The sequence below is a fragment of the Salvia splendens genome, chromosome 9 (genome assembly GCF_004379255.2).
Source record: "Salvia splendens isolate huo1 chromosome 9, SspV2, whole genome shotgun sequence".
NCBI classification, from domain to species: Eukaryota; Viridiplantae; Streptophyta; class Magnoliopsida; order Lamiales; family Lamiaceae; genus Salvia; species Salvia splendens.
In genome coordinates, this window is record NC_056040.1 from 23,815,204 (window position 1) to 23,842,329 (window position 27,126).

General features: G+C 37.7%; 2 protein-coding genes and 1 non-coding gene across 3 annotated transcripts; 2 read left to right on the top strand and 1 right to left on the bottom strand.

Annotated features, from left to right (window-relative positions):
- The first annotated feature begins 2,971 nt into the window (after positions 1-2,971).
- TRNAE-CUC lies at positions 2,972-3,044 on the top strand. The gene has a single exon. It is a non-coding gene; the product is annotated as a tRNA-Glu (tRNA).
- A 1,057-nt stretch (positions 3,045-4,101) lies between these two features.
- Positions 4,102-6,431, top strand: LOC121748306 (protein TAB2 homolog, chloroplastic-like). Its single transcript, XM_042142568.1, has 5 exons — positions 4,102-4,636; positions 4,719-4,788; positions 5,327-5,498; positions 5,804-5,947; positions 6,059-6,431. Exons 1-5 carry the CDS (start codon positions 4,167-4,169, stop codon positions 6,316-6,318), a joined length of 1,116 nt encoding a protein of 371 aa, XP_041998502.1. The 5' UTR covers positions 4,102-4,166; the 3' UTR covers positions 6,319-6,431.
- A 115-nt stretch (positions 6,432-6,546) lies between these two features.
- On the bottom strand, positions 6,547-14,937 carry LOC121748305. The gene is made up of 13 exons (XM_042142567.1): positions 14,789-14,937; positions 14,281-14,623; positions 12,243-12,420; positions 12,106-12,155; positions 11,641-11,733; positions 11,477-11,565; positions 10,999-11,077; positions 10,794-10,876; positions 9,053-9,131; positions 8,248-8,950; positions 7,822-7,905; positions 7,079-7,697; positions 6,547-6,975 (listed from the first exon to the last, which is right to left on the bottom strand). The coding sequence occupies exons 1-13, from the start codon at positions 14,818-14,820 to the stop codon at positions 6,843-6,845; spliced, it is 2,565 nt and encodes an 854-aa protein (XP_041998501.1). The 5' UTR covers positions 14,821-14,937; the 3' UTR covers positions 6,547-6,842.
- Between the last annotated feature and the right edge of the window lie 12,189 nt (positions 14,938-27,126).

A 27,126-nucleotide genomic window follows, 5' to 3' on the forward strand; every position in this document is an offset into this window, starting at 1 on the left:
ATTTGACTCGGATTTCTATGGTCTCCGCCTTCTAATTTAAATTTCAATCAATAATGCTAAACAACTCTAAACGAAGCCAAAAATCGCTAGACCCTCGTCGTTGCAACCACCGATCAGAATCTGACGGTGGTCGGACACCAACAACTCAGATCCATCACCTTTTTCACGCGCTGCTCTCTCCTCTCCGCCCTCTCCTGAAGCCCCAACATATTTCCCGCCGGCACACGAGAACCAGATGGCGCCCCCGCCGCCGAGGCCGGTGAAACAACGTGCTTATGATAGTAGGCCGCCATGAAGAAGGGAAGTGGTCCTGCAAAAGCGTTCTTCTCTGTCTTCGACCAATTTCCCATAGCAAACTTGAGCACATAGATTGTATATGAACACCAGTTGATATTTCTCACGTTATCCAAATCATCAATTATCTCTCCAATCTTAGATTTTATCATTCCACATGTTGAAGGCTCAATCAATGCGGATTCTAATAGGACCAAGAACAATATCTTGAACTGTGGTCCTCCTTTCTAATCTGCTAACATAAGCTGTTCAACATCTTTATGGTTCACGTTTCCTGGTTTCGTATCACATTGTTCTGCCAACTCCCTCATGAAAGGTGCATTACTTTTCCACTTCTCTCTACAGTAAGTAATGTCACCTCTTGGAAATCCATATACAAGCTCCACATCATCTTCCGTGATATGAATTTTTTTCCCATTATAAAGCTTTATCTTACACTTTTCTTCATCAAATCTCTTCAACAAAGAAAATGCTAATCTACTAGGAATGTACTCAATTCTGTAATGCAATACACTCTCAAAACCCAACTCCTTCACAGAATTAATCTGTGCCTCATTCAATTGGCTTATTGCATCAACAAAAAACAAAGGCTTCATTTTCACTGGAAGCCTTTGAGATACATTTTCAGCAATCTCACTCTGTTTTTCATCCTCTACACTTTTCTTTTGTTTTTTCTCATCAATCATTAACTCTTTCTGAGATACCAAGGTACTCCTTTTTCTCTTTGATATTTTTTTTCTGGTTTAAAATGAAACACAATAAATCTATATCAATAATAAGTTCGGGCATTAAGTATACTCTGTTAATAAATCTATGTCAATAGCCATGTCAAACAAATCATATACTCTGTTCAAACAAGCATATACTTTGTTTTATAGCTATGTCAATAGCTATTGTATGAAATGAAACACAATAAATCTATATCAATAACTCTTTCTGGTTCAATCTACAGTCATCCTAACAGCTATTCAAACAAGCATATACTGTTATTATAGCTATGTCAATAGCTATTGTATGAAATGTCAATAATCTTAAAAATTTAAACAAATCCTTAACTGGAAGGTGATGCTTCCAATTACAATTTTACCATGGCTAATCAACAAAAAAATTCAGCAAAAATCGAATTCATAAGAAAACAAATCCAGATTTGATTTAATACACTAAAATCGAAGCAATATACTTAAAATTTGAATCAATTGCTGAACCTGAAGAAGTCGGAACCACCGCTGAAGAAGTCGGAACCACCGTTGATGTGGAACGCTGATTCAGCTACAATCGGCGCTTCAACCGATTCAGCTACAATCGGCGCTTCAACCGATTCAGCTACAATCGACGCTTCAACCGATTCTCTTTGAATCGTCATTGTAGAAATTTATGAAGTCGACTTTGAAGCGCTGATGAAGGTTTTCGATTTGAATTTTGAAGATCAGCAAATTTGTATTTGCACAGAAGATATTTCACCGAGAGTTTTAGAGAGGATTTTAGAAAATGATTTCAAATCTAATTTTATTTTTTCAACCATTTGATTAATGAAACGACACTTATACCCTCGTGTTGACATAATGTGATAGATGTTGACATTTAGTTAATCTTGTGGATTAGTGGCTGATATTGCATCTCATTTCTCAATTTAGCTAAATAATCTCAACCTAACAGAACCCTATATATAGATTCAAGTGCATAATATGAAAGCAAATTTTCCGTACATTTAGTTTTTGAATTATGAATTATGAATTATGAATTATGAATTATGAATTATGAATTATGAATTATGAATTATGAATTATGAATTATGAATTATGAATTATTAGAATCTCACTTTATTAATGTTTGGCCGATTATTGAAAAAATATTTTTGCTGTTCTAATTTCATGAGAGTTTTGTTTGATACTACTAAAAAACTATTGCATCTCTTAATATATTTCATCCGTTTGTAATGTTTTAATTTGCTATCTTAGTCTATCTGTGATTATTTTTTTACTTTTCATTATTTATATAATAGATTATATATTTCACTAATTTTTTATTTTAATCACGTGTTATAACTTATAAAATAGACTTATTTTCTACTAACAGCAGCATGGATGTTAAATACCACTCCCTCCTAAAAAATAGTAGAAACTTTTAAAATAGTGTTAATTTTAATGCACAATTGGTAAAGTAAGATAGAATAATTAGTAAAGTAAAAATGAGGAAAAGAAAAACAAGTACAGTAAGAGAGAAAGATAAAAAAAAAATATTGGAAATAATGTTAGTGGATTATGGAATTCACATCCTAAAATAGAAAGTTCAAAATAATTCTATTTTTAAAGGACGGTGATAGGACTGCGTATGTCAAATTTTTAAGAAGTAGCTTTATTTTTCAATACTCCCTATGTCCCATGAAAATAGACCATATTTCTTTTTTCGTCCGTCACATATAAATAGTCCATATCCATTTATGGAAACTTTTTTTTTCCTTTTTCCTTTATCATTTATGGGCCAACAATCCACTACACAATTTCAACTAGTTTTTTTCCTTTTCTCTTAGTTTACCAAGTACACATTAAAACCTGTGCCGGTCTCAAATGGCCTATTTCTATGAGATGGAGGGAGTATTTAGGAAGGTATAACTCATTCCAATTAAGATCTCGTGTGTGCCATGTATATATTATATCATATCAACTTAATCATCAAATCCGTTGTAGTCTAGTTGGTTAGGATACTCGGCTCTCACCCGAGAGACCCGGGTTCAAGTCCCGGCAACGGAATATAATTTTAAGTTTTTTCCATCATTTTTCTTACGTTTTTTTCACTACCTTTTTTAAGTGTTGTCCATAATTTTGCTAACTGTTGTAATAAATCAACTTTTGCGCTACATTTTGGAAAATAATCGGTTACAGTTAAACTTCGAGATTTGATATATAAGATAAGGCAAGTGCACAAGATAACTTAACAATAAGCTTGGCACATTAAATTATAGTATTTGTGTTTATATTATGGTAAGGTATAATTAATTTTTTTTACAAATAAACTCCTATAGAAAGGAGGAAATACAACTGATGTCAAGAGGACTTGAACTCGGCACTTCATCCAATAATGTGTAAGCTCCTTGCCGCTAGGACAAAGGCTCTGGACGCAAGGTATAATTAATTTTACAAGCCACTATTTGCTTGAAAAACATAACATGTAAAAAAAGACTTATTTTCCCGTTAATACACAAACTTTCAACATTTTTCTATTTTTCTGAACTTTATTTCTTTAATATAAATACATGAACTTTGGACTTTTCTAGTTTTGATCCAAAACGAAAATCAAAACTAGTGTGGCAATCAAAACGATGGAGTTTTGTATTTATCGCTCTTTATTTTTGGTTCTATCATTTCACTTTATAAGGTGGAGGTTTGCTATGACATTTGATATGTGACTACACTTCGAGACGACATACAAGCGCAGGGTCTGATGCAACATGACCCACTCCTCCCTACCTATGGCGAGTGGATCCACGCGCTTGAGCGGAGACGTCGTGGGCTGATGACACTAGCCTCTATGACCAGGAAGAGAAAGTGAAGAAATAGGTGAGAAAGATGATGATGTGGAGTTTCATTTTTTATATTTTAGTTTTAGAACTTATTTAAATTAAAATTATGTCGTTTTGATTGCCCCATACATTTTTTAATTTGCCGAATCAATTCTGAATTTTGGTTTTGTGAAAAAAAAAACCAAAGGAATGACCTCGAATACTATTAATAATTATGAAGATTAATTTTATACTCCTATTAATAGTTTTTGGAAAGGAATGTTGTGGCGGATAACTAACTAATTTAACAACCCTTGAAATCATTTCCCCCTCTCACTCTTCACTCTTCTCTTATCCCTTCAATTCATCATCAATGGCGAGTCTAAGCTTCAATTCCACTACAATCAAAACCACCAAAATCCCCCTCTCTAAAGTGCAAATTCACCCACCCCAAATAAAAACCCTAAATCTCAGGAATTTCCCAATTTGCTTTTCAGTGTCGGGAAGTTCAGTTTCTTCCACGCCATTGCAGCCTGAAACTGGGAATTCCGCCTTCGAAGAGGAAGAGCTTAACGAAGACCCCACCTCGGAGCTCAGCTACCTCGACCCGGAGACGGATCCGGAGAGCATCACAGAGTGGGAGGTGGATTTCTGCTCTAGGCCGATCCTCGATATTAGGGGGAAAAAGACTTGGGAGCTTGTTGTTTGCGATGTGTCGCTTTCGCTGCAGTATACCAAGTATTTTCCCAACAATGTTATCAACAGTGTCACTCTTAAGAATGCTATCGTCTCCATCTGTGATGAATTGGGCTTGCCTTTGCCAGAAAAAATTAAATTTTTTAGGTGAGGGTTTTGTTGTTTCTTTGAGGTTTGCTTGTTGTTTTCCCCAATTTCATTTAATATCATGAATTTTGTGTTTTTTCAGGTCACAGATGCAGACAATTATTACAAGAGCTTGCAGTGAGCTTGGTATAAAACCTATTCCGAGTAAACGGGTGAGCATTAGCAACATCACTTGGTGATACTGAGATGACTTAAAGCCCTTGGTTATTTCTACAACTTGAGATTACTTGCTTATTTCATAGTAGTATCTTGTTGAAAATATTAGCATTGGAGAATCCTTGTGATGAACATTATATTACTCAATCGTTTGTCAATCCCGGATAGTAAACGCCCCCTTAAGCAAGGGAGGCGTAGCTAGGATTTCAAAGTTTGTGTTAGTGTTGGAGTAGCAAAACTTTTTAGAAATAAACAATCTGGAAGGAGCTATTTTAGAGGATTTTGAGTTGAAAGATTGAGGAAGTTGTCTCTTTTCGAACTTTTTAGGATGAACAACTCATCCGTTCTTCATTTATACGATGATGATGATATCTGGATTTATGTTAATATAGCTACAGTTTTCTGTGTTGGATTTACAATATGGTTGTGTTCATTTGCAAAATTTATGCCTTGTGTGTGGAAAATGACTAGAAAATGTTAGACTGATGTGTGATAATCCTATTTTTTTAATTTTTCACATGCTCTTCGCTTCAGTGTTTGTCTCTGGTTCTGTGGCTCGAAGAGCGTTACGAAACTGTATACACACGACATCCTGGTTTCCAGAAGGGATCAACGCCACTTCTTGCACTCGATAATCCTTTCCCTACAGAACTTCCAGAAAATTTATATGGAGAAAAATGGGCATTTGTTCAGTTGCCCTTTTCAGGTACTTACTTGTGTGGGTCTAAAATGGCACAAGACATTCGGTTTGTCACTAGAATCATAGTCGAGTGTTCTACAGGATCTCTCTTATTCTCTCTGCATGTTCAGTCATTAAACTCGAGGTTAAATACCACCTCCTGCTGGCTCTTGAGTAGCCCTCGACTCCCCTGTTTATTTTGAAAGAGTTCTTGACACTGATTCTTACAATGTAGAAAGACAAAATCAGATGTTGGAACATCCTTAGCTGATTCGACTTGATATGCTCAACTGTTAGAAAACTGCTGATTTTGATTACTATTCTGTGCACAGCTGTCCAAGAAGAGGCCTCATCTTTGGAGACAAGATTTGCTTTTGGTGCTACCTTAGATTTGGATCTTCTGGGGATTGAAGTTGGTGAGGAAACACTAATTCCTGGACTCGCGGTTGCATCATCTCGAGCTAAACCATTAGCAGGTATTATGTAGTTGCAGTGTTCTTATATGCGATTCTGCTCATTTGTTCCCTTCTTTGAAATAAATAGTGTGTGCAAGTTTCAAATTGAGTCTTGAAATGGCAATGTTGCAGCATGGATGAACGGGTTAGAGGTGTGCTCGGTTGAAGCTGACACGAGTCGAGCTTCTGTGGTCCTGTCCGTTGGGATCTCAACGCGGTACGTGTATGCCACATACAAGAAGACACCAGTGACTACAAGTGAAGCTGAAGCTTGGGAAGCAGCCAAGAAGGCCTGTGGAGGGTTGCACTTTCTTGCCATTCAAGAGGACTTGGACTCGGACGACTGTGTCGGCTTCTGGCTCTTGTTGGACCTCCCACCTCCGCCAGTATGATTACTGTTGTCTTGCTTCCCACTTTGAATGTATCTTCTTCATCTCAGATTATATAATCAGATGCCGCTGCTTTGAGGCTTGGGAGATACTAATATTGATTCTTATTGCATCTACATATTCTTCTTGATTTTCATGTTTTGCTCCCACTGTAAATGCTATTATCATCCAATCTTCAGTCTAAATAGTGAAAAAACTATTCATGAATTTAAGATAATATGCAATCAAGAATATTGAGCATTCTCAATTAAATTGGAATTTAAAATGAATAGAGCAAGTGATACAAAGGTACAAAGATTTCTTACAATTATGAATGGTTTGTCTAGGTCTAGGGAGGGAGGGGAAGGGAGCAAAGCTATAGATACAAAACAGTTTCTAAGCATTTACATTAAAAACATTACAGACAGACTGACTTATACAGAGCAGCAGAAACTGGACAATATTCCTCCATTGTTACAGTAAATCTTTCCCCATTTTTTAAGAACGCCCTGTCGTCTACTCCCAAACAAGAAAATAAAAGATCTAACTCAATGCTTTTGCTTCTGAGAAATGAAACGAATCCCCTGCTTCCCAAGCTCGAAACACTTGGACTTCCCATCATCAAGTGCGATAGAAACAACAGGCGTTCCCTCGAAAACTTCCACCACTGTACCCCTATGCCTGCCAAACAAGAAACAGAGAAACTCGCCATTTAGAACCCGGGGATTTTTAAAAAGATAGTGAATTAAAGATGTAGCATTGTTCTCTAGCGACAAAAACTCACCAGGAGTTGCTCGAAGGCTGATGAACTTCTACTCTTTTCCCGGCAGCATCTTTCCCCAATTTCTGCAGTATCCAATTGGCATCTGTGAAGTCCTTTACGGTACTGTCTTCACGCCATTGGGAGGAATCTTCATCACCCGGTGCTGGTCTCCTTCGTTTCGACCTCTGGCCCCTTGTGTAAGTGATCTCATCCTTCCCAGAAGGAGGCAACGAATCCTGATTTCCGATGGTCAAATTACTGGATACGGTTTGATTTCCATTGTTAGAATTCTTGGGAATTTTAAACTTCAAGTAAGGCTTCCGCTCCTTTGTTGGAGCACTGCTGTCATCAATATAGTCACCAGAAACAGACGCATCATCACCATGCCCTTTTGACGAGTACTTGATCCTTCGGCTCGCAGGGGCTTCGGAGCCACTCCTTGCAGATGCACTTTCTTCGGCACTTCTTTTGCCAAGCACTGAGTACGTATTCCTAGGAGAAACCGATTCATGGCCATCGCTGAATCCTCCTCCGGTATGTTTCGAGGTAATGTTAGAGTTAGACAAACCTAAATTAGAAGCATTCTTGAGCTTTATCAATGGGCCTTCTTTAACATGCAGCTTAATACCTTTCACCTCCCCTACAACAAACAAGACGGTTTTTTGTCACTATACGAAGAGCACACATCAAAGCATACTACGAGAGGGATGCGAAATGAAGATGCATGACAGAGAACATGATTTCTTTTACCTAGAGTGCATTACCTTTTTGCTCCCCAACTTTAACTGCAGAATTGGGTCTATCGATGTGTTCTTGATGTTGTTTCAGTTGTCCTGTATCTTCAGTTCCTACAGCATACAAGTACAGAGCATTAGTTTACTACATCGTGAAGCTCAACAACGGAATGCATCAATAGATCTAATACTCATCATTAGGTAAATGAAGTTTGGGATTAAATTCAAGAATTTTGACCAAAAAGTTGCCTTTACTTTTGTTTTCAAGGATACTTATTTTCACGTTGAATCCAAATACTTTTTTACATCTTTATCACTAAATGACAAAATTCATGTAAGCAACAACCAGCAGAAAACAATCCTTTTTGTTTCTTAATATCATTTGCAATTCCACGCTATAAAAAAGCCAAAAGCAGCATGCATCTATAGCACAAAGATGACATAGGAAATGCATACCTTTTGATGCAGCCTTGCCTTGCACAATCAGGGGACTAGTATTTTTACTTCGGCCTCCCAAATGTATAACAAGCTTCGGCCCCTGAGCATTCTTGGGTGCCCCACTGTTACTTCCTATTTCCTCCCCATTAGTGACGGCACGAGATTTATTACTCTTTATTCTGATAGTTCTAGATGCCTTTGTTACATTGGTTGCTGAAACCTCATCAATATACTTGTGTTTCGAGGCTGCTGCTTCATTTACCATACATGTGTCTTCCATCAAGCTTCCAGCAACAGGATAGAAAGCAGAAGCAGGTTCATGGGAAAGGTGCATTTCATCATTTTTATTACTGACGGTGTTCTGTCCAGATGGATCATTGGCATACCCATCTAAACTCCGATTTGTATCAACTCCACCAATCAAAGATGTTTCCTTCCCCCTTTTCTTGCCATACTTCTTATGTGAAGATTTTTTGCCATGCTCTTTGCTCTTTCTTGGTGATTTATTACCTAACCCTTTAAAAGAAAACTTCAACGAACGGCCATGTTCATTCTTTACTGATATAGGACCGCTCTCTTCATCATCAGAAAAGGGTGAAATGTCAAATATTTCTTCTTGAGTTGGCAAACCAGCAGCTGCCCTCAAGCTTGCTATCAAATCCTTATCAGCCTCATCTCTTCGCTTCCAGAGCTCCTGAACAGCCTCCTCAAGATTTGTAACCTGGCAGGAGAAACCATTGAAGCCAAACTAATAGAATCAGTAAAAGAAATTGCATCATTCACATGGTATATATCCTATTGACCAACGTGTACGAAAAATCACCAGGGGGCATTCTCCACGGCATGTTGGGCAAACATATTGGAGATTTCCATCAACTTGAAATTGCATGTATTTTGCATCACTGAAATTTGAGTTTGATGTCAGTAGAATTTAAGTCAAAATCCAGTCAACAGAGGTGCCCAAAACAATCAGAACTGGCAAAGTCTGAAGATGCACCAAAAAAAAGAAGAAACCAAAGCATAACAATTTCCCATGCAAGGCCGGTCATAAATGAGTGCAGGAGAAGGTTGTGTAATTAAACTAATACACGAGGAATTAAAGTTTGCATATTCATATAAAAATGAGCATGCGTATATACTGCCCATACTGTTAGTGCCCCACTCTTGAGTAGTGAAGGTGAGTTTAAGGATCAGAAAGGAAGGAGATAAATTTCTTGGTGACACAAAACAGAAGAACTGCAAGCCAACAAGGTTAAATCTTGACATAAACCTCTCCAAACCTAGCCATCCATTCCTAGAAGCTAACAAATTGAACTTTATAGGCACTTGTTTAATTAACCGGTGTTCTTATGCCTCTTTGGCTAGACATATTATAAGAAATTGTTGTCTTATCCTTAGATTAGCTAAAAAATCACTTGGTTCTAGATCCACTTTCAGAATTATGGAAATATTTACATGAATGGCGGAGGGTATAAAAAGTATTGCAAGATGCACAAATTATAAAAGACCCAGGTTCATTTTGTCTTGCTATCTTTTAGCCCATCCATCTACACAACTTCTACAAGGATTGGCTAATTCTTGCTCCTAATTTTTTTCTCTTTCTATATCAATCCCTTTTATCACTTCAGCAAACAAGAGTACAATGTCAGGGGAAAATGCATTCTCTTGAAAAACTAGGCTATAGATACCTACTATTAAAAAAATATGCTTATAAGTTTACAACCCGTCCTTAACTGTTGTTGGAGGAGCAAATGAAAACTGAAAAGTAAACCCCTCTGCAGCTTAAGATAAACCAAAGTTATACACCCTACATCCCTCAAAAGAATGCACTACTAGGTGTGGCATGGGTTTTAATAAAAGTGAGGTAGTGTGTTTTGTGTGTAGAAAGGGCCCACTTTGTTGTTTTTAATGTATGGATAATGGTGGACTATGGACTGTGATGGCTTTTTTATGAATAGGTGTGCAAAAAGAGGGTAAATTAGGGAAATGTGCTTGGGTCACACAAAAATTGGCAAAGTGTGCACTATTTTCTGGGATGGAGAGAAGACTGAGAAAACCATGCTCCTGCTTAAATTCACCAATCACCATATGCCAATGCAGAAGCACTTGTATATCAATTCTTAGCATTTTACTTCCTTTATACTGTAAACATGAAATCACAATTTTAAATCTTCCCATTTTTGTAACCTAAATTTATATCTAGAACATTAAAAGAGCATATTTAAGTTGAACAGTCAGCTGGTTACGTAATAAATTGAAGTACGAGCAAAGCACAAGAAGGCATAAGCCTGAACTAAAATTCCCTTGTATGGATCCTAAACCTTAATCAAGTTTGTCGTCCTAGCTTCTTCACAAGTTAACAAATTTTCAAGACTAAGGAACAACCAAACAACATTCCTAGTTCTCATGCGGTTCACATTTCACACCCACAATTCCAATAATCTATCATCAAAATTACCAATTCATCAAAATTACCAATTCAATGTCCAATCTTATAACTGAAAAGGTATAACCAAAAGAAAATATATCAATGAGAGAAGTGAAGGAAAAGGAGCAAGAAATACCTGATTCCATCACAAGGACAATGCACCCAACGTTGACAGATATCACAACACACCATAGGAGTTGATTCAGAGTCTCTATACACCTGCAGTTGTGAGTAAAAAATTAAGCAATCAACTTTTGCTGCTTAAGACAAAGTGTTTTTGAGCCTTATGAGCAGAGGAGGACTAGTAAATTTGTCAACAGGGACTGAGTATAATGCAATACCTTCAGACAGACTGGGCAGTAATTCCCTTTGCCAAACAATCTTCCGCAAGCATCACAACATGTATAGCCCAACAGCCACCTACAAAATATTCAAGCATACACTCAGGTCAGAGTCAGAGTCAAGAGTAAAGTCACTTCATCAATCATCCTGAAACTAGATCTTAGTTGATAGAATTATAAAACATACAAGAAGTTTTCATCAGAGATATGCCATAATACATTCATTGGTAATGAAGATGGGAGTTCAGTTGGAAATTATATATATACAGATGCTTCTGAAGTACAGCTTTTAGACATGCATAACAGCACATAATAAACAATAGATACAAGCTCGTAATAGAGTTAGGATCCAAGCAAAGTAACCAAACGCACTATAACCCAAAACCCATCAGCTGACGGAATTTGTTCGAAAACGAGAATAGCAAAGAAGCTTGCAATCAAGGAAATAATGACTCAAAATTGAGATAGAAATACTAACCTTACGCTTAAGCCATTTCCAGGTACTGTAGAATCACAGCTATGGCATTTGGTGTGCTTGGGACACAGATAAGGTCCATGGCTAACATTCTGCATGCCTCAAATTAAAATGCATAAGTTAATTGATCAATGGTAATTTTTCAGGGAAAAAAAATTATATCACACCTTATGTGGTGGTTGCTGACAGTAACAATGGTATGCACCATCACACCTTTTACAGAACATGAACTTATTTGGATCTCCAGTTCTCCGACACACCTAAGTAACAAAAATATATATGAAAAGCAGTTTAATAATTATGGGATCTCCAGTTAGGGATTCCAATATCTATCACCAGCCTTACCACACAAGTATTAATCAATTAATTTTGTAAAAAAAAAAACTGTCACCCAACAATACATCTTCCCATCTTAAGATATTCTTCAAAAGTCAAATTTCTCAATGGGACAGTAATTTCTCAATTTAAATAACAAAATCCCATGATACTACATAATCATCCCTTATTTAAAACCATCATTATCAGCATTCTTAATTTCTTATTAATAAAAATTAAATGTATCTCCAAAGCAAGGAAAAATAACCATGCGTCTATATAATTCACCATAAATGTATAAGGAGTGAGATATCAACCTCACATAAACGGCAAGAAGGGCAAGTCCAAGAACTCCAGTGGAAAAGATCTATTTCAAACATTTTGTCAGAAAATAAACAAATAAATAAAACAAAGCAAAAGCCATTAATTACTTCAGTACAGCTCTGAGAACTACCTCTGTTCTGGGACCAAGCTTTAAGACAGCTTCGGTGATACTTCTTGCCACAACTATTGCAAGAGAGCATCTTCCTTGCCCTTTCACTTCGGTCATTTTCACCAGAAAAGCATATTCGGCACATCACTTTGGTGGTTGATAGGCCTTGCTCTTCTCCAGCAGCATCCCCAGCTGAAGCCTGCTAGAAGAATTAATTATAAGGGCCACCGGATGACTTGGCATGAATAGATAGGTATTCTCAGGTATTCAGTGTAGCATAAATATTATCAAGAAACTGATGTTTAACGTTCTTATGTACATGATCATTGAAGAACCTAAATATTACACACAAGATTACAAGCCTCTGAAATGAATACGGCATGCCAAGCGCTGCTATATAATAAAAAAAACAGCATGAAACCACAAATAAATAACTACATATCATCTAAAATAGTCACAATACTAGGCATGATGAAATGTCATTATCAAGTTCCGAAAAACTATTTCTTTTAGCAATACTCCATTGTATATCATCCCCAAAAGTGTTTTATTTCAAAGAACATAAAACCAATTACGGTCATCATTGATTCATGTCTAACAGTTCTTAACCAGTTTATTTACTTTACAGATTTACAATTAATCAGCAAAAATATAGCTGCATAAGAAGGTTCGATTATAGAGATCATGAAAAAAAATAAGAAATAACTATCTAAATTTGCATCCTCACTAGTTCCTTATGTTAGTTTGCATGATGCTAACTTTCTTTTCACAGAATCATGATATTTAAACAAAATGTAGTTAAAAAATAATTGAATAACTACCAGAAATTGTAATGTTTTTAGTAGTCATTAACTCGTAGCCATTGACAAAGTGTGGAAGTGTTAACTGACCAAAATAAAGGGTTATATCTATAAAGCTTCCAACTTTAGTTTCAAGGAGATTTAATGAAACACTGCAATACTTGCAGAAACTAGAGATCGTATTTGAAGATGATATACTAAAGAAACAATTATGATACAAAAGAAGCACATGAAGAGACCAAGAGTTACAGATTATGTCACCTTTACACAAACCTTATCTAATGCAACATGTGGAACACATCTCATGTGATAGAGTAACTGATAAAAATGGGAAAGCAAATGTCTAATTTCAGGATATAACAGAAACATCTGTCTCAGACTGTCAGACAAGAATCAAGATAATACTACTATAATAGACAATCGCAAATGAGGTACTTGGCATTTATACTTAGTTCTTCAAAACACCAGCATTTAAAATTAAGAAAATAAGCCAGCCAACTAATGGAAACCAAAACCATGCAAATTAACTAGGAAGGTTTAAACCTTCATACATCACACATACTACAGACAAATAACCAATAACTAGGAGCAGAAGACAAGTGTATTATCAACATGAATCAAACCATTCAAACACCATATAAATTCAAATAAAAAACTATTCGTATATAAGGTCATGGAAAGACTACATTGTGCCATTTCTTTCCATCCCCCTTGATGTATTTCCTTTTTCCTGTGGGGTGTTTCCAACACCACTTTTAAAAATAAAAACAGCACCTAGCAATCAACTGGAATTATATAGCAACTATTTCTTTCTATTAACTATTAATAAAAAAATTGTGTCTTTAACATATGAGAAATACACAAAAACTGACATAAGATTAGCTTCACTCGGCTCTAAACAGATTTGAACTACTAAGAAAAAATTGTGTCTTTAACATATGAGAAATACACAAAACCTGCCATAAGAGTAACTTCACTCGACTCTACATATAATAAAAGGCGCATATCAAACTCTGGATATAACATAAACTACTGCCTTAAACAATACAGCTGAAATACTTGTCAATTAGACTTAGTTCTTCCTATATAAGCCAGTATTTCAAATTAGGAAGACAAATTCAACACACAGAAACCAATTAACAATTACGAAAAATCCAACCTTTACGGATCCTGCATTCTACAAACACAAAAAAACCCACATGAAACAAACAATTCAGAAACCCCACAAATCATATGTAGTATAAAAAAAAGCCATTCACCTCCAAATCACCAGACTCAAACCTCCTAGCATAATCCTCAGCCACCAATGAGGCAGCAGCAGCTTGTTTCTGCAACGCAGCCCTCTTCACCTGCGCCGACGCCTCCTCGCCGACCCCCACCGCCGACACATCCGCCGCCAATAGAGGCGGCGGAGGCGGCAGCGCGGGAGAAACAGGAACTTTGGGGACTTTAACCTGAACGGTCGCATTCTCCCTGGCCTTGATCAGCCACGGGTCCTTGAGGAATTGCTCAACCCTAGCAACCTCCTGCAAAAAATCCCCCTTCCCCTTGTCGCCCCGCAGCGGCCCAGCAAATCCCAGCGCGCAGAAACATATTTTCCGGCTGCAATCACACAAAAGATCCAAGATTTAACTCATAACTCAACACAGAAACACCTCCTGAGTGCTAATAAAAATGAAATGGGGAGAAGAGATGCGAATACACAAGTGAGTGAGCGTGTGCACCGCAAATAATTGGAGTCAGTGACAAGATTAGAGCAGCGGTTACCAGGTAATTGGGCAAGCAACATGAAAGGCCATAATTACACTAGGAAAAATGGGGGGAAATTTTATTTATTTTGAGTGTTTAAGCGAACGGTGTTATGCAGCAAAAATTAAGTTTTAATTGATTGGGAAAAAGTAATCAGAAATTGGAAAAGAAATTTGGGGAAGAGAGAGAGATAGAGAGAGACGTGAGGTTGGTGTAAAATTGGGGGCAGCTGGGTTTGGGCTTTGTTTCAATTGCGCCGAGTAAATCAGAACTAAGGTTTTCGAATTGGCCCATTTACGAGGGTATAATCTTGTTGTCAACTATAGATAACGTTTTTTTATCTCATATTTGGACTTTATTGTAAAATTGGAATGTAAACATTATTACCATTTTATCTTTCGACTTTTTCAGTTTTTTTTCAGTTTGTGTGTATAGCGTGTGATCAATTGCTAACTAATTAGCAATCACAAATTAAGATCAAATCTTAATCATTAGATTAGTAGATCTAACGGTTGAAATAATGTCATATTAATTATATTTTAAATTTTAAAAATTATTAAATAAATTTAAAGGGTATTAATGTCAATTCCTTTTCATCAAAATCATCTTAAAACTTTAAATTTACGTAACTCTCTCGGTTTAAATTATTTTTTTGCAAAAAATATATCAAATTAAAGATAATTTTTATAAGGATTCCAACGAGATCTCAATTGCATATGTTCCGACGATGTTCAGGTGATGAAATTTGATAAATTATATTTCAATTTTCGTACATGTTGAAAAATGGATTTTATCAACAAATGCAAAAAAATCTCAATATAGTGTATGCAAAATCTCAATATAATGTAGGTAAAATATCAATAAAACTGTGTTGATATTTTCTTGTTTTTGTGTTGATATTGTCATGTCATAATGTTGATATTTGTAATACATTATGTTGATATAAAAAAAACACCCACGAAAATTATCATATGATAACATAATGACGATATTACTCTTTTGTTGATATTTTGTCTACTATTTATTGAAATTTGTGAGCTTTAATCTCATACACTCATTTCAAAATTGAAGAGTGTAGATTTAGTCTTAGTTTTGGTGTTATAAGCATTAGAAGAGGACCTGTGTATAATTTCATATAAAATTGTCATTTTTTTTAAAATTTAGATTATTTAATTCCATCTACAATTAATTCTCTCTTTTGTAACGATGACATACCGCATAAAAGTGTGGATATAGCATGCACAACGGTTTGGAACCGCATGTTCCGGTTCATGAACCGGCGGTTCACGGTTCAAGATAGGCATGAACCGGAACCAGCCCGCCAAGGGTCCCGGCGGTTCCGGTTCCGGTTCCGGTTCAAAAAACAGGCGGTTCAAGCGGCGGTTCAAAACCACCGGTTTTCGGCATGAACCGGCGGTTCCGGGCCGGTTCGGCAGTTCGGCATTTTTTTTGCATTAATTTGATTTGTTTATGTATAAAATGTGCGTAAATAAAATTTAAAAAAATACGATGAAAGTTGCAATTTTATTGAAATTACACATTTACAACAATTACAAATCGAAAAAACCTTGAAGTCTTGAAGTCTTGAACAAAAATTTAAATACAAACGAGACTACTAGTCAACAACGAAGCTAATTACAGATGATAAAAAGACGTAGAAGTTCATATAAAAAAAACTTTTAAGTATATATATACTCTTAATCGGCGAAGGAGATCTTTCTACATAACTAAATTAAGGACACCTTTAGCAATTCAACTTTAAATGTTGACTTTAGTCTAACAATCAACAATTATAGTAGAATTGTCAAAAGTTTCCCTGATTTAGCCGTATAGAGAAATCTACTTCATCGACTAGAGTATATACAAATACAATTATTTAATTGTATTTGCATATTTTTAAAGTAGGAACAAAAGAGAAAAAAAGAAATAAAGGAAAAATGACTTGAACTCAACTGAAATTTAAAATTTAAGTTGAGTTGCCTACGTAACCCCAATGCTCATTTGCATTAGGGAATCAAAGCCCACGTAGTTCTCTTACCTTACTTACCTATTTGGCTTGGCCGGCGGCGGTTGACGGTTGGCCTACGATTCATCCCCGGTGAATTCATCTTGTGATCCCTCCTGACGATCATCCCAATCATTTTCTTGTTCTCTGACGTCGGCTTTGGCCCAATCATCAAGTAACATCACGGCTTCCATATTTTTCGTCGAGAGCTTACTTCTTGATTCATCCAACACACGCGAGCCAGCACTAAAAGCGGACTCGACGGCGACAGTGGAAGCCGGAACAGAGAAAATCTCCTTGGCCATTGACGCAAGGATGGGAAAATCTTTCTCGTGGGTTCCCCACCAATCGAGGACGTCGATTTGGGCTGGAGGAGTAGGACCTTCATCACCAAATGAAAAGAGTGAATCGAAATATAAATCCAATTCACTTACCATGCCTGAGGTCCTTCCGCCGGTGCTGTAGCTGTATAGGTCGGCTAGTTGGGACGCGGCGTCGGGGTCATCATAATCGGCTTGAAATGCAAAGCCATAGTTATGTTGTGGAGGAGGGGAGGTCTTTTGACTTGGTGAATGTTGTTATACTTGGTTTCATATTCGGTGTAGAGAGCGCGCAAGTTATACTCGAAGGTTTGTTGGACAATGGACCGGTCCGGGAGGGTTATTTGAAAGGTTTCTGAGAGGTCTACTCCAAATTCGTCACTGGTATCGGATTGGATTGCTTGAAGGGGGCCAAGATCAATTGAATTCAAATTGTTATAATAAAACTCCAAAATCCTAGAGGTACCAGCTAATTTCCATTTTGGATCTAATACTTTGCAATCAAAAACACGGTTGGAATCTCACTGAAATACTTGAGCCATTTTTCAATCATGTAATATAAGACACACATTAGCTCAGGGGAAGAGAAAGCATTTTTCATTGCAGTTTTAAAACCAAGGGATATGTACATGCAATGCTCTAAAACACGAACAGCAGTGCAGTAATAAACACCCGACAATTCAACAGTGGCATTTTTAAAATTTTTAAACAATTTAAATAAAGCCACACTGTGTTCCCAACAACTATGCGAAAGATATAAATCATGAACGGGATAGGTTCTATAAAAATCACATAAAGCATCTTTATGTGTCAAAGTAGAATTCAGACAATCATATGTCGAATTCCATCTATGAGACACATCCATAGTAAAATTCGTATACCTGACATTCTTTTGATGACAATATTTCTTCCATGATTTGCCAATAGGTGGCTTTTGATGGATTAATCTAACTGCAGTTCTAATAGGAGAAACATGCTTTTGCCATAATTCAAGCGCATCTTGTACACATAAATTTAAAATATGACAAATACATCGTTGATGAAAATACTTACCTCCAATTACCGGTGTACAAGCCGCAATCAAATCGCCAATACTTGCGGTGTTGGCAGTTGCATTATCAAAACCGATAGAAAATATCTTGTTGCATAATTGAAACTCATTTAAAACTTGTATAAAGTCCAACTATTGTCCACAAAGTGAACTGTAATACCCATGTATGAATGACGGTTAAAACAATCCGTCCACACATCGGAGCAAATGTTCACTCTATGGCCCAAGTTGACTAAATAATGTGATAATTCTACCTTTTTCTCCAAACATTGTCGAACGGTAGATCGTTGCATGGTCATTCTACCAATTCTCTTGATTTGCTACGTTCAAACTGAAGGGGCTGGCAGCGGAAGCGTGCGTTCAAAACGGATCACATGAATTTGATCTATTTAGCAGATTATTTAGACAAAATCTATTCGCGTAATTATCACATGTATCATGCTCATAACTTTAATTAAAACATGCTTTAGCACATAAAATCCCTAAAACATACTTACTACGGAATTAGCCAATTTACCTTGTTGATTCAATCAAGAATCGATGATGGCTTGCTCCGTCTCCACGTGAATATCTTCAATACAAGACCTCAGATCTTCTGACTGGTGTCCCAGACTATACGCTGATATTTGTGTGGGCAAATCTCACCAACGTACTATGACTCGAATAATGGAAGACAAAACTCAGCTCACGGAGGAGGCACAAATTTCGAGCTCTCTCTTTAGAGGGGGATGAAAATTTTGATAATAAATTGTTATGTTTTCTGTCTCCTTTATTCTCCTATTTATATAAGTCACATATTGGGCCCAGTCAGGGATCTAAGGAAGAATTTGGAACATGCCTCACCCAATTAGCTTTTTACTAATTAAATTGAACCCACAATTTAATATAAGCTTATATTGGAATATTACAAGCAGCCACTACAGAAGTAATATTGCACTGCCTTCCAAATCCGAAATTACAAATATTCCGGGTTTCCTTTAATTGCATTTGATTCATTTTCCGTGCTTAAGATGGAAACATCCATTAATCAATTAATGTCTGCTATAGACTTAATTAATTAACATATTTCGAATTCCAAGAGTGGACTTAGCAAGAAACTCTTATTTATTATTCATAGAGTAATCAAACTCCAACTAGCTAGGTTCCGAATAATAAAACCTCGTTTCGAGCTCCTCTTGTGGATGTTATCAAACGAGACTCTCCTCGCGCACGTTTCAACATAATAGCAATCCTAGCACCTCTAGATAATGATCACCACTACCCAATATACCTGGATCGTTGGGTTACGAAAAACCCGCACCTTTGGTAAGTCAAAGTAGTGGATCCTCAATATCGTATGCTCAATGCTAACGTACATTGATTAAGAAATTAATTTTCAAGACCTCGTCTTTTAGTAGATAGCATAAAGACTCGTCTTGCTGTTAGATCCATTCAGTGCTATACCACACCAACGTCATCTTATTTCAATAAGGTTTAAAAATAATCGGACTGACATTGCAACCTTTCGCGATAGGTAGTCTAGGCCTATCTAGGTTGTGAAATTCTATTTTTCTTTGTTTAGAACTGACCGTGTTACCTTAAATTGGACGACGCCCACAACCGGTCTACTAAAACAAAGAGTTAGACTTTGTTACGTTTGCTCATACATTTAAATATGTAATAATCAACCATTAAATGTAAAATATAACAACATTATGACAAAAATAATCTGTTGCATTTATTGGAAAATAACCATTGAAGTTTTACAGTATCCAATCAATCGAAAGGTGATTTCTAGTATACAAAACCCTAACAATCTCCCACTTATACTCAAAACAGCTTTCGAGTATACAAAATAGTAGTGCACACGTCTAAATTTCTCCCACTTATACTGAAAGCCAGTTGAGGTCTTGAATGAGTCGAACTCCCATCCCTTCAACGTGGCACTCGAACGGTTTTACCGCCAAAGCCTTTGTAAAAGGATCTGCCAGGTAGTTCTCTGACGCAATCTTGACCACTTTTATGTCTCCTCTCTGCATTATATCTCTAATGATATGATACTTCCGCTCTATGTGTTTGCTCGCTTTGTGAGCTCTTGGTTCTTTCGAGTTTGCCACAACACCAGAATTGTCACAATAAATAGTGATGCTCTTGGGCAGATTCGAAACCACACCTAAATTACGGCCACATACTCGGCTTCCATGGTCGAGTCCGCGATGCATTTCTGCTTCACACTCTTCCAAATTACGGCTCTACCTCCTAAGGTGAACACATATCCTGAAGTAGATTTTCTCGAGTCCTGATCAGCTTGAAAGTCTGAGTCAGTATATCCCAAAGGACAGAGCTCGGCTGCATTGTAAACTAGAGCATAGTCCTTAGTCCGTTTAAGGTACTTGAGTATGTTCTTTACGGCAGTCCAATGTCCTTGGCCCGGATTCGACTGATATCTTGCCACCATGCCAACAGCAAAGCAAATATCTGGTCTAGTACAAAGCATAGCATACATGAGACTTCCAACTGTCGAAGCATATGGAATCCTTCTCATTGCTTGTATCTCAGACGGCGTTTTAGGGCACATCTCTTGAGATAAATGGATGCCATGTCTAAAAGGTAAGAAACCTTTCTTGGCGTCCTGCATACTAAAACGACTAAGTACTGTTTCGATGTAAGATTCTTGAGATAAGCACAACATCTTCTTCTCTCGATTCCGAAGAACCTTGATCCCGAGGATGTGTCCCGCGTCTCCCATATCCTTCATCTCGAACTGGTTTGATAACCATATTCGAACTGATGACAACATCTTTTTATTGTTTCCAATTAGAAGAATGTCATCTATATATAAAACTAAGAACACCACATTCCCCTTATGAAAAGGTTCATCCTCTAGACCTTTGATGAAAAAGAGAATGGATCCTCCTTTCATTGGCATGACCAAGTCTAAGGTGCCACAAGTACATTTCGTTCATTGAACTTGAAGGTTCCTTTCGTTTCTTTGAAATTTTCGATGTTGTATTGAGTTCTGATTTGCGATTTTTAAACTGTGTAGAAGTGATTGTGTACAGACTATTTTCCATGATACCACGACAGATATAAGAACCATCTTTCTTAATAACGCGGTTGTCATTAAAAGAAATCGAATATATATCATAAACCAATTTAGAAACTGAAATTAAATTTCTTCTAAAAGAAGGTATCAACAAAACATTCTTCAAAATAAAAAATCTATCACTATTAAAACGCAAATAAATGTCTCCCACTGCAACGGCTGCCACTTTGGTAGCGTCACCCAGCTGGACTTCGATCTCACGATCATGTAGTCGTCTTGTCACCTGCATTAAGTCAGGATCAAAACAAATATGATCAGTGGCACCTGTGTCAATAACCCAAGTGCAAATTGATGTCGAAGTCAAACAAGACTCGACAACTAGAGCCTGGTGCATACCTGTAGCCTTGCTCCGTTTAGGACAGTCTGGCTTCCAATGCCCCTTCTCTCCACACTTGAAACACTTCTCCGTGGGCTTCTTGTTAGCCCTCTTCTTCTTCTTTCCCTTAGCTAATTTGGCCGGTCCTGAGTTCGGTGCCTGCCTTTTTCCTTTGCTAGGCTTTAAGCCAGAGGAACGAGGCGCCGAAATCATCATGGCCGCCTTAGCCTGGACCATAAGGTCCTCTACCGACTGAAGTTCAGTCAACAGCCCTGCCAAGGTGTAATTCCTTTTGTTCATCTCGAAGTTGAGCTTGAACTGTTGGAAGCTAGGGGGAAGACTTTGAAGGATGATAGTCACCTGGGACTCGGGATCGATCGTCCCTCCCAAGACCTCAATTTGGTTGAGGTGGCCCATCATCTCGAGGACGTGGTCCCTCACAGACGAGCCTTCCTTCATTGTCTTCGACATGATACTCCGAAAGGCTTGAGACTTAGCCGTTCGATTCTGAGTACCAAAAAGATTCTTGAGATTCCGCATAATCTCGGCGGCAGTTTCCATAGCAGAATGCTGATGCTTGAGTACTGATGACATAGATGCCAACATGTAGCACTTAGCCATCTCATTCGCCTTATGCCACCGTCTATGTGCATCTCTGACTCCTGCCGCAGCGTTAGCCGCCGGTACTGGAGGTCGCGGGGTGGTGAGCACAAAGATGTACTCATCTGCTGTGAGAACGATGTCCAAATTTTGTTTCCATTCTATGTAATTTTGGCCCTCGAGTTTATTTTCTTTGAGAATTGCAGAAAGAGGATTGAACGACATATTGACAATTTGGATTGCACTGCAAAACAGAGTATTTTACTATTGTCATAAACTTATGTAAGAAGTTTGATTAGATTAACCATAAAATTTTTCAAAATCTTACAACTGTAAAATTAAAATTTGATTTTGTACCCTCCAGAGGAAGACAATAGCATTAAAATCTTACAGTTTTACTGGTCACAACACCGACGAATAGTCCAGAGACCACAGAGTGGCATGGCCGCCAAATGTTGCCTAAGCAAAACCATCTCTTTAGCATTACAGAGTCTTGTTTCTACAACACACTTCCATAACAATGCTTATGTGCTGCTAACAAGATCAAGCTATCTCATAAATTCTGTGTGAACTTCTGAATCTCGTAGTTTCTTAGGATTATTGTCCCCACAGAGCAGGTGGCGATAATATTGGAAACCACATTCTAGTTCATACTATTTATATTTGAGAAGTCCGCCCTCATGAACTTGCTATTTTCTTAGGATTATTGTCCCCACAGAGCAGGTGGCGATAATATTAGAAAAAGGCTTCATAAATTGCAGACCAATTGATGGAGACCATATACAAACGTTGAGTTCGTAATTATAGCTTAGATATTTCGGTTATGGTTTTTCTTTAATTATCCTTAGTCTTAGGGCAGAGAAAGACTTGGTTAAATTCTGTTGGTATTTGATCTACTGGATAATTAAATCTTTTATTAATTGGTATCTTCCTTTAGGGAATAATTATTCTAGAATATAATTCTTATTCATGTCTACTATAAGATTTGACTAAAATAAATGAATTATTTAATTCTTAATAAGACATGAAAAATTAAATTCAAATTAATTCCATGTTCAAGATTAGGAAGAGATATTTCATTATTTATTGTATTCATACATATCTATCCATTTTAGGATCTTAGATATATAAATATTAGGAAACTATTAAATTATTCTTATCCATATATCTAGGAATCAAAATATTATTATTTATTTCCATAGATATAGAAAATAATAAAATTATTCCTTAAATCTAGATAAATATTAGGAAACTATTAAATTATTCTCATCTATATCATCTAGGAATAAAATAATATTATTTATTTCCATAAATATAGATAATAATAAAAATATTCCTAAAATCTAGGTAAATCTTCCAAAAAGATTTTATTTCCATTAAATAAAAATATTTTAATGATATCTTTTAATAAAATAATTAAATAATCATTAAAATAATCTTTCATCGTTATCTCATCGTACGAGGTTCGCACGAACGATGAACGATGAAAATCCGACGAGTTCTTCGACGGACCACGACGCACGAAGCATCTCGGCCACCAGCGCAGATGGCGCGCCAGCGTCTCGGCCAGCGGCTCGTCGGGTGTCGCCAGCGTCTCGGCCAAGGGCGTGCGCGGAGGCGCGGCTCCTCTCGGCCAGCGGCGAGCACCCGTCACGGCGTCTCGGCTCGTCGGGTGCCGACACTTCTCGGCCAGGCGCGCACGCGGCGGCGTGCGCCTCTTTGCCATCGTCTCGGCGCCCGTCTCGGACATCCGAGCCGTCGGGTGGCGCGAGCTCTCGGCCAGCGGCGCGCACGGTGGCGCGCCCGCTCTCGGCCAGCTCCAACCTTCCGTCTAGGGTTCGGCCTGGCGTCTCGGCACCTCGGCACGTTCTCGGTTGAACTGCCGTGCCACTCCATCAGCCGCGTCGACCTCGACCCGAGTTCCGTCTGGTGCGTGTGGTCTCAGCCGGCGGCGCGCACGAGCCCTACTCGTCTGCGCGTCGCCCCGTGATTATGGCTCCCGGCTCCCACTGTCTCGACATCCCTACCTCGATCGCACGTGGTGCGTTCGAGCAATTCAAGTTCTTTGATTCGATAGTTCTTGAGTTCATCATGCATAAAATTAAACAAAAACACCAAGAACATGCTTCGCAATCAAATAACACATGCATACATGAATTTCGCGAAATTTAAATCCAAATAATCAGAGCCAAAGACTGGCTCTGATACCAACTGAAGGGGCTGGCAGCGGAAGCGTGAGTTCAAAACGGATCACATGAATTTGATCTATTTAGCAGATTATTTAGACAAAATCTATTCGCGTAATTATCACATGTATCATGCTCATAACTTGAATTAAAACATGCTTTAGCACATAAAATCCCTAAAATATGCTTACTACGGAATTAGCCAATTTACCTTGTTGATTCAATCAAGAATCGATGATGGCTTGCTCCGTCTCAACGTGAAGATCTTCAATACAAGACCTCGGATCTTCTGACTGGTGTCCCGGACTATACGCTAATATTTGTGTGGGCAAATCTCACCAACGTACTAGGACTCGAATAATGGAAGACAGAACTCAGCTCACGGAGGAGGCACAAATTTCGAGCTCTCTCTTTAGAGGGGGACGAAAATTTTGATAATAAATTGTTATGTTTTCTGTATCCTTTATTCTCCTATTTATATAAGTCACATATTGGGCCCAGTCAGGGATCTAAGGAAGAATTTGGAACATGCCTCACCCAATTAGCTTTTTACTAATTAAATTGAACCCACAATTTAATATAAGCTTATATTGGAATATTACAAGCAGCCACTACAGAAGTAATATTGCACTGCCTTCCAAATCCGAAATTACAAGTATTCCGGGTTTCCTTTAATTGCATTTGATTCATTTCTCGTGCTTAAGATGGAAACATCCATTAATCAATTAATGTCTGCTATAGACTTAATTAATTAACATATTTCGAATTCCAAGAGTGGACTTAGCAAGAAACTCTTATTTATTATTCATAGAGTAATCAAACTCCAACTAGCTAGGTTCCGAATAATAAAACCTCGTTTCGAGCTCCTCTTGTGGATGTTATCAAACGAGACTCTCCTCGCGCACGTTTCAACATAATAGCAATCCTAGCACATCTAGATAATGATCACCACTACCCAATATACCTGGATCGTTGGGTTACGAAAAACCCGCACCTTTGGTAGGTCAAAGTAGTATATCCTCAATATCGTATGCTCAATGCTAACATACATTGATTAAGAAATTAATTTTCAAGAACTCGTCTTTCAGTAGATAGCATAAAGACTCGTCTTGCTGTTAGATCCATTCAGTGCTATACCACACCAAAGTCATCTTATTTCAATAAGGTTTAGAAATAATCGGACTGACATTGCAACCTTTCGCGATAGGTAGTCTAGGCCTATCTAGGTTGTGAAATTCTTATTTTTCTTTGTTTAGAACTGACCGTGTTACCTTAAATTGGACGACGCCCACAACCGGTCTACTAAAACAAAGACTTAGACTTTGTTACGTTTGCTCATACATTTAAATATGTAATAAACAACCATTAAATGTAAAACATAACAACATTATGACAAAAATAATCTGTTGCATTTATTGGAAAATAACCATTAGAGTTTTACAGTATCCAATCACTCGAAAGGTGATTTCTAGTATACAAAACCCTAACACCAAACCACTTTGCATATTAACCTCAAATTTTTTGTCATCATAAACGTTAAAAGGAAAGTGCTTCATTGCCGCCCATCGAGTCATAACATCAGAAAAAAAAATTGATCATATTTAAACAGAGGCGTACCTGACGAACCCGATCCATCGGGTTGGAAGTTGAGTTGGGTTTGGGTAGAGGTAGTGCCGCATTCTACCGGATGCTTCGTCACCAAATGGCGCCGGAGGGTGTCATATCCTCCACCACTCGCAAATTTGTACAATTTATCGCAATAGTTGCAGTAAGCATGAAACGCCGATGTCTCTTCTTGAGAGGTCGGATCATGAGGACTTGGAATCACCACCGGGACCTTCTTGTAGTGTTTGACAAAAATGTCAGATTTCAAAGCTTTTGCCGTGTTAGTGGGTGGAGGGGGAGGAGGCATCTCCTCATTTCCGCTGGTGCTAGACGGAATACGAGAATGAGATCTATCCTCGTTGGTGTCCGAGTCCGACGATATAGCAACGTCGAACTCGTCAGCTTGTTGGGAACCACCTCCCCTACCCCCACCTTGTTGCATTTCAGCGAGTAGCATGGCGGTCCTATGATCTTTTTCTATCTACAAATATTATATAAGTTGAAGTTATAACTTATAAGTATGAACGCAAAAAAATTATGAACTCAATTTTATGAAATTAGGAAATATGAATTGGAAAAATAATTTTTCATTACTTACTTGCATGTGTTCAGCCTACACTCGGGAAACCTCTTCCATAATTTCTCGACGACTAGGTCGCCTTGATTTTGAGGGACGACTAGTACTTTGATCTTGGGCAATTCCCTTGCCCCGATCACCACGAGAAGAAGACATAGTGATAAATGAAAGTAGTATGGATGGAATAAGTATGGAGTATAAGTGATGAATTACGAGCACAATAACAAATATAGTAGTAAGTAGAAACTAGTAAACAACTTGAGCAATTCAACAGAATGAGGAGAGAATAGAGAAATTGAGATTGAGAAGAGAAATTCTTATTAACACAAGAATGGGGTGAGGAGAAATGAAGGGGAAGTGGGGTATTTATAGGAGTAAAATTGGAAGAAATAAAAAAAAAGAAAAAATTTCAAATTTCGGCCGAACCGGCGGTTTACCGCCTGAACCGGCGGTTCAACCACAAAACCGGCGGTTTAGTCCACGGTTTTCTGACACAAAACCGCCGGTTTCTGACCGTTTAGCATGCCTATGCGCCGCAACCTGGCCCTATCCCTGAAAAGTTCCCGGAACCGGCGGAAACTGGTTTGAACCGCCGTTTTTCGTCATAAACC

Coding starts and splice junctions, on each gene's coding strand:
- LOC121748306 (XM_042142568.1), top strand. CDS start 4,167: ATGGCGAGTCTAAGCTTCAATTCCACTACAATCAAAACCACCAAAATC. Junction 4,789..5,326: donor AACCTATTCCGAGTAAACGG/GTGAGCATTAGC, acceptor TCTTCGCTTCAG/TGTTTGTCTCTGGTTCTGTG. Junction 5,499..5,803: donor TGTTCAGTTGCCCTTTTCAG/GTACTTACTTGT, acceptor TTCTGTGCACAG/CTGTCCAAGAAGAGGCCTCA.
- LOC121748305 (XM_042142567.1), bottom strand. CDS start 14,820: ATGGCCTTTCATGTTGCTTGCCCAATTACCTG. Junction 11,734..12,105: donor CTTCTTGCCGTTTATGTGAG/GTTGATATCTCA, acceptor TTTGTTACTTAG/GTGTGTCGGAGAACTGGAGA. Junction 7,698..7,821: donor TAAAGTTGGGGAGCAAAAAG/GTAATGCACTCT, acceptor TGTTTGTTGTAG/GGGAGGTGAAAGGTATTAAG.